The 8,728-nt window shown below is 32.3% G+C and overlaps 1 protein-coding gene across 1 annotated transcript in view; it reads left to right on the plus strand.

Annotated features, from left to right (window-relative positions):
• LOC119578806 (sestrin-2-like) overlaps positions 1-7,062 on the plus strand; it is a gene marked incomplete at its 5' end in the record, with an annotated part of 44,067 nt that extends 37,005 nt beyond the window's left edge. Inside the window, 2 exon segments of the mRNA XM_037926439.1 lie at positions 33-180; positions 794-7,062. Coding sequence (XP_037782367.1) covers positions 33-180; positions 794-880 — 235 coding nt within the window.
• Positions 7,063-8,728: the final 1,666 nt, after the last annotated feature.

Raw genomic sequence — 8,728 nt, forward strand, 5'->3', positions numbered from 1 at the left:
AAATGTAACAAAGATGACCTCTCTCCAAACAGACACGATGACTATGACTACAGCCAGATCAATCAGCTGTTGGAGAGGAACCTGAAGATGTTCCTCAAGACTGTCACTTGCTTTCCCGAGAGATTATCTTCCTTAGAGGCGTCTCCTTTCATCATGAAGGGCTTCCTCAACAGTGAAAAGGTCAGTGGTAGGATTTTTTCCTGAATAGAAGTAAGGTTTGGTAAGTTGTGTGGGTGACGATATTTCCTGCTTTATGTGGTATGGATTATTTTTATTATTTCAGCATCTTTATTATTAGTATTTTATTCCATTATCTTATTCATTGTTATCTCTTTCTGTTTCTGATTCGTATTTCTCTCCTCCTTTTCCTTTCTTTTTATCATTCTTCAGATACTTTTTGCTTTTTTAATTACCACTTTTATCATTATGATTATTAAAAGTAAAGATGGTTTTATTGTATTTTTTTTTTTTTCTTTCTTTCTTTTGCCTTATTTCCATCTTAATATTGGTATCTACCCTCCCTGCTAAGCTACTTCATCCTAATTCTCTACTCTTTCTTTTTTCATTTTTTTTTTTCTTCTTCATTTCTTTATTAAAGTCTCCAACAAATACTGTTGTTTGGAGCTGAAAGAATCCAATTCATCATATTAAATCAGCTATCTGTGGTATCAGTTGAAAATTATCCACAATGTGCAGTTGTTCAAAGTTGATTTATTCAACTTATTGACTGTTCAGTCTTACAGGAAATGCAACACCAGACCATAACATTACAAGCCTTTTCCCTTTGTCACAGGTTCATGTGATGGTCCTGGTGCTGGAAGGTCGCTTGCAGGCAGAGCTACTCCATGGCTTGCGAGCACTAGGCCACTATCTAATGTGAGCCCCAGGGATGTGGAAGAAGCTGTGATGTGACAATGCCTTGGGGAAACTTTCTGGTTGCCTACCCATGAGGGAAGTGAGAACCTGCATCAGAGCAGTACCTTCAGTTTGGTGAAGGCACACTTATAGCAAGTGTGAAGGGAAAATTATTGTTATCTCAAATTGTATAGAACTAGTTGCATAGCTACTAGTTGCTGGTCTTCTGCATTTCGATAGGGGAAAAGAAATAGTCTCATGTACCACATTGGTATTATTGTCTGCATTGAAATATGCACAGTATGAAACTGATATTTGGAACTTTTTTTCTTTTAAAATCAGCAGACACTGAATCAGTTTACCAGATTTTTTTTTAATTATTATTTTTCAAAATTGTTTATTGATCAGATCTGGCAGGAGAGATTAGTAGACTGCTGCATAGCAAGACCAACAGGTAAATTTGTCCCACTTTCCCTTTTACTGTGTCTTGTCAAATCAAGAAGAACCTCAGCTGTTTCAGAGATCTGCTGTTATTTTGGAAAATGTCTGTATATAATTATCTATTTGGCATCTTTTAGATGGATTTAACTTAGATATATATGATATCCTTTGCTATGAGATGTGAATGTTGCATAGTATAATGCATAATCCTGTGGCTTTGCAGTATTGCTTGAAAGGACTGTATTTACATGCTTATAAACCATTGTGATTCATTGCTGTGGGAAGTTTTGTGGGCACAACTGATACATTTTTGCCCTTTAAAGTACGTGTCAAATTTTGAAGCACCAGACTTTCTTTTGTAAAAATCTTATTTTCATTTAGAGTTATGATTTATCAAAGAACCTAAGAAAGTTGTTAAGAAGTTTTTTCAGTTGTTATGAAATTAACAATAGATGATTTTTCAAACTATAGATCAGTTTATCAATGGTGACATGATATTGTGGTGTTGTTAGTAGTCTACCAAGAGATGTTTTAAAAAACGGATATTATACATATTTACTGCTCATGTAATTTTGCAGATGATAATTATTGATGTAGTTGAGTTCAGATAATGACTTTAGGTGCCCAAGGCAATGTGCTACATTGCATGAAAAAGAGAATGTTTCATAACAAATTTTTGAGAACGTATTTCTTTATTGATATACTTTCCTGTTATGGAACAGTACAGTTACCATTTTTTATTTGTATTGGTAAAGCAATAACAACAAAAGTTGATTAAGAATTTTTTGCATTTGATTATTTAATAGCTATTATTCATAAACAGTATCTTACTCTAGCTATATGATCTGTCATAAGACTTTCATGTGTTCCTCTTTTAATGGTGTTATTTGCTGAATGATCTTCACAAAGGTCCCTTGTCGTAGAATATTCTTAAGAGCATAGTTTACTGAATAGCTGCATTTTAGGAATGTGTAGCAAAAAACCAACAGTATGAAGAACAACTAGATTTTCTTCATAAAGATTGAAAAGACTAAAGCAAGTTTGAATTATATTTTAGCTTAAATTAACAGTATATAGATATTATAGCATTGCTATAATATCTATATACCCTTAATATAAGCTTCTTATTCTTTACCATGCAAACTACTGTGTAGTAATTTACAATAAATGATTTGATTGAAAGATGAAAACCGTTTTGGGTATTAGATATGGTAGTGTGTCAAAAGTGAACACGGACCTTCCTTTTGTTATGAAATGAATGGTTTATAAGCTGTAGACATGGTATTTACAGAAGACTAGAACCAGTCTTCAGGGTTTCTTAGAGCAGAAGCCTGAACTACAAGTTATTGTTGCATTCTTGAGAATATTGATAATTGAATCAACTCCTCAAGAGTATTTTTCCTTTTTTTTTTTTTTCTTTTTCTTCAACATATAATGTAATTTGTACATATTTCTGCTGTAGATAGAATATTGGCTACTGTCAAGTTTTAAGTCTTACCAAGTGCATTCTCAGCAAAAGAAGAATATAACTGAAAACTGCCTTCCATTCAAGTGAATATAATTATTTTATGCTGTGAGTATATTAGATGCACTGCTGTTGTAAATCAGTATGTATATAAACATATATGTATTATTAAATATTGTTAAAGTATGTTGAATATAAGATCTGACTACACAATGGCTGAAAGAGATGAAAAATAGTCTCATTTATTATATAGAATGGTTATTCTGATTTTTCTATGCCTTCACTATATAGGCATTGTTCAGATTATGGCAAGGACATCAGTGTTGATTTGAATAGGTCCCATGCTGTGATCTGATCTTTCCAAATAGGCATGGAAATAGAGCACAGAAAAAGAAACTTTTTTGTCATGATGTATGTGAATAATGAAATTTAGGAGAGAAGTCATTATTAAAAATGAGTTTTTATTTTTCTTGTGTTATTTGGCTTGCTATGAAGATAAAGTTGTTCAGGTATACCAGACTAATATATCTGATTACTGAGCAATGTTTACACATAGCTTAGAACATACTTTTGCTGGGTAAGTGAAGGATTTTATAAAGAAATTTTGTAAGGGAAAGTCATTCCCTGTTACAGTCTGTTTGTTTCTTCACTTTGTTTTACATCAAAACATCATGAAATGGGATGAATAGAAAAAAGTTGTTTTCTTTAGTTTATTTTTTTCACTTAGTAAGCAGCTGATATAAGTGCTTCTAAGTACCATTTTTGTTTCAGATTAGTGAGCTTTTTCAGCCTTGTGATGAATAATGGTAGTATGGTTTGTTTAATATCTCCAATCTTTACTTCTAGGTAGTTAGTTGTAAGTCTTCTATTCGACGTTATGTTAATTAAACCAATCAGTTTTATTGCTCAAAGATGACGGTGACCGCCTGGTAGTTTATATACCACCCACCCCCAACCCCTGCCAAAAAATATACAAATAAAAATATCTCCATTTGCCAGTCATGGTGCTTATAAGTGAACATAGGTTTGTGTTGAGTATCTTTAGGTTCATGTTCATGTTGTGAGGTAGAATGCTTGGGATTTGATATGCCCCCCTGATTCCTACTATAGTGTGTGATAAGATTTGTGTATAGTTTTAAACAATTTTTTTCATCATCTTGTCAGTGTCTGAATATGTATCTGGTTAAAGTGGTTTTATCTTTTAAAAGGTATTATTTTTGTTGTTTTCATCATTATTATTTTGTAGTTTAACAAGTAAAATTGAATGTCATAATTATGATTGTTCTTTGTTAAGAATCAAAGTTTTTTTCTTCTTCTTCAAAGCAGGGTAGGATAGTGAAAATATATATTGAAAAAAAATATATAGATATACTTTATTTCATTTCATTTTCTTAGGGGACTTCATGTATCATTTTCTACATTTTTGCATTTGTCAAAATTTCACTTTCACTTATACATTTTTTCATGTGTTTTACCAAGTTACCAACTTACATAAGCTCTCTATGAAAAACTCTGTGAAGTTTTTTTCATGTTTTTTTCTTGATTCTTCTTATTCATATTGATAACTCCAAAAGACCACTGGCTCAAAATTCCTTCTGTGCTATGATTGTCTGTAAGGATGCATGTGTGTATGCTTGTATCTTAATTTTTAAGGTTACCAATGTCTTCTTATATTTTGGTTTAGAGATGCGAGGGGATAATTTAGCTTCGTGTAGGCTGTGATACCACTGTTGTTTTGTCACATCCTTTGGGTTTTGTTGGATATTTTTGATGAATTGAAACGTGAAAGAGATATTGGTAATTCAGATCATTTGGTTTCATCTGCGGGTTGTTCTGGTGTCCTCAGGGTGATGCTCCATTACCAGTCATGTTCACTTGGATGTCTTGTTATCATTTGTCCTTGTGTTGCTCAAACATTTTCCTTTTTTCTGTTGCAAATGGTTGTATTTATAATTTCTAAGATTTGAATAGAGCTCAGACAGTGTGATGTTTTCCTAAATAGATTGTCATTATCATCTATTCCAGAAAAGGATAGATACAGAAGAATTCGAAACTAAATGTTTGTATACAACTTGTTCAGTGATTGGAGTAGTGCTGTACTATGTACTTGTTTGATGTTTGACTGAGTGTATAGTGAAAGGGGTAATATGCTGAACTTCCCATGTTCCCTAATTAGTGAATATGTAATTCTCTCACAATGCTGTAGAACAATATGCTTGTTTTATTCTGAAATAAATGACAAGGTCTGAGCTTTACATAACCTCTGCCAACTAAGCCATCTCATCCTTTGCATTTGTAAAAGATTATTGCTTCATAATCAGTTTCTGAAATTTGGGGAACATATTAGTTTCTCTCTTAATTTTTATTTAAAAATTCTTAATAGGAATATACTGCTTCTGCAATGTGCAGTGGACTACTATCTTTTCTACTATTTCTCTTGTGCTACAAAGAGAACTAGACAGCTATTTCAACACTTGATATACTATGACTATCAATGATACTGCCACATTGACTGATGAGAATAATCATATTAATAATAATAATTTTATTTAATTTTTTTGTTGATATTATTCATATTAATTTTTTTTCCTATTGCTATTATTTTTGTAATTAGTTATAAAATGTATGAACTGTTTTTTTATTTCCATTCTTATTATTGTTCTTATACTGCTTAGCTACTACTCATTATTATCATAACTACTACTGATCATTTAAAAAATCCTAAGATCCATCAAAATTGTTTGGGATTGTAAGAGTACTAGATTGCTGAGAATAATTGTGCCCCAAGGAGTAGAAGTACTTAATGTTGAATCGAATTTGTCATTGAATTTTGTAGTCTAAAAAAGGAAAAAAAGGCATTGAAATTACATCTTGAAAGTACTTATTTCTCCCAATTTCATAAGAAGAATCACATAGATGGAGGTTCTGTTGAAGGCTAAATTCATCTGACTGTGATTTAAGTTGATGCTTGAAAGGATGTTATGAAGTCAAGATGGCAGAGGAATGATGTTTCACTGATAAGGAAAAAGCAAAAACTGAGCATCTGGAGTAAGGAAATTGTTAGGGAAACCATTCAAATGTAATTTAATATGTAAAATATGAGAGGCTGCTAAGAGGAATTGTATGTATTTGTGCAGGTCAGTAAGTTGCTAAAGAATTAAAATGTACAACATGTGATCACAGGTATTAAACCTGTTCTGGTGATTTCATTAATTATGACTGATTTCATTGGTGATAACAGGTAGTGCTTTAGATATGGTAAATGCTATTCCTTTGGATTATTGTAATGCACAAACATATTTTTTTTTTTTTTTTTTTTGGTATTTGAGATTGGCCCATATATTTACTGGTAATAGAGCTGGCTAAATTGACACGGACAAGTACTTTTTCTTTCTAAACATATTTTACCGGATATCCTAAAGGATTTTAGTATAAGACGTTGTTTTACTGTCTCCATTTTCTTTTTCTTTTTAAATAGAATGAAATTAAAGGAGACTAATGTGAACATTGTACAATAACTATTATCATAGCATTCTTATTACAGGTCATTTTTAGTGTTGATTTAGATCCATATAATTTAGAATTGTTCAAAAGTTCCATTTATATATTTAAAAAAACAGCCAAGGTAAGAATATGTTACAAAGAATATATAGCTGAATTAAAACAAACTTAAAATCTGAAGTACAGTTAAGTAAAAAAAGGAAAGAAAAGTTATCTGAATCTTATAAGCTAAATGTATTTTAATGTTACTCGGCTTTGTATAAACATGTACTTACAAATATATTATGAAGTACAAAAATAATCAGCATACTCTCCATTGATTTTGTAAGTGCTTCATGTGTGTCATACTATATTATATTTTGTATATACTGCTAATTGACTGGCTTAAATAGTTGATAAATATTCTATTAAAACAACAATGCTTTCAGCTAACCACACTCGTTATACACATCCTCCACATGACAAAATTATAGTATTACCTTACTAACGAAACTGTAATACAAAGTGTGGATTGAACTTAATTTTGTATTACTTAACGGCATGCATATTCTCCCATTTTGTTGGCTGGCTGTCTGTGATCATTATAATTACTGCTTGATAGTTAAAAAATGAGGTTTCTCACAATGAAATATGATAGTCAGATAATCTTAGAAGCAAATGTATAGGTTTTTTGAATTGTATGAGACTACTTTGTAGATTGCTTTTGGAATGTTGTACTTGTTCGCTAAGAAACAATATATTTTAATATATGAAAATATATATGCAGAAGGAATATGAATAAAACTATTTCTATGGAAAAATGAGTTTAGATTATCCATTTGGTAAGTAGTACCATATCTCTTATTAACAGACCACACGGCCCACCCTGAAAAGTATGTACTCTTCTCAATGGAGTATACTGTGTTCTGGCAACAAAATAATTTAGAGAATGAAATCTGTGATGTTAAAGATATATACATAAATACATAGACTTCTGAGAAAACTTACGCAAAATCTTGGATCAAGAAAATACCAAAATTAATGTGAAACAATAGTGTTTTATGGGGAAATTAAAAGATTCAAAGGTTTTATAGAACTGTGTAGAAAAATGAGTTGAGCCTAAGTAATACTTTAATATGTAACAGCTGTGATCAGATTTATGACTAGATTAAAGAAAACAGTTTTCATTTCATCTCTAATGAATTTATTCACTACTTTGAAAAGATATGAATGAAAATGCATAATTACACATTGCAACATGCATAGAAGGTTTATATCTCCAGGAGCGCATATGTAATCCAGAAGAAGGTATTGTATTGAATTGTCAATTTCAAATTTTGCACTGGAGAATTATTAATTCTACTTCACACTTTCTCTATATCCAAGTTTATTCCTATAGGGCTAGAAATATGCCTCCTGTCCACTGCTAAGTGCAAACCGAATTTCTCCCTTTGATAATAATAATTGTTCTCTAAAGTTATGATTTTCATATATAACTCATTGTTGTTGATAATGGGATAGTAAATGATCTTGTAGAACTGGAAGTAGAGACTTGAACGTCAGAGTATGGAATGATCTGTAAGGATAATGAAAAAAAATTGTAGCTTTCCTCAGAGGGAAGTTAACCAATTTATGTAAACAATTGTTTAAAGGGCCTTTCATGTGCATGTTCTACCCATACAAACAATCTTTATGGAAAATACTATACAATACCAATCCGTGTCTTCACGCACGCACTTAAAGTGGATGATTGAAGCTGAAGTTTTAAACAAGTCAACGAAGGAAAAAGCACGAAAGCACACACCTGTGCCGAAGATTTTTTTCGCTGTATTACCGTACTAATTCTTCAGCCCCCCCCCCCCCAACCCTGTTCATTTTTTCCGGGGTGGGGGCTAGGAGATGGGGACTGAGGCCCAATGTGGGGATCACACCTGGCTTGGTCCTCAGCCCTCGCCTCAACTAGTTTTGCATGATTTTTTTTTCTCCTTTCCTTTTCCTTTTTTCCATCCCTATATTCTGCCCACTTATCCTAATCGTTAACTCATTTTGCCATTTTTGCCACAATACTTTATCATAGTGGTCCCTACTCCCTCAACTCCTTCCCCTTGTAACAATCTTTACCCCATCAGCTACCCCTCTCTACCCTTTTCACTACTATACTGCCCTCTAGTACTGTTCCACCTGTAACTTTACCCAAATTAAATCATTCCTAACCATTTTCGCAACTATACTTTACGATAGCACCTTATAACCTTTGATGTTATATAGCACTTATTCACCTGGGGCTTTGGCCCCAACCCTCACGCTATCTCTATATTTTGAATACGCCGCTAATGACCTTACATGACGCGGTAGAAAATAAATAATTCTTATTACGAAAAGGTTTTGGCCACCGTCATGTGTTTCCTTGCTATCCACGTCGTTTATTTATTTATCTATTATTATTATTTTTTTTTTACAGGTGACACATCTTACAGGAGGAAACGG

The sequence above is a fragment of the Penaeus monodon genome, chromosome 11, assembly GCF_015228065.2.
Source record: "Penaeus monodon isolate SGIC_2016 chromosome 11, NSTDA_Pmon_1, whole genome shotgun sequence".
Taxonomy (NCBI): domain Eukaryota; kingdom Metazoa; phylum Arthropoda; class Malacostraca; order Decapoda; family Penaeidae; genus Penaeus; species Penaeus monodon.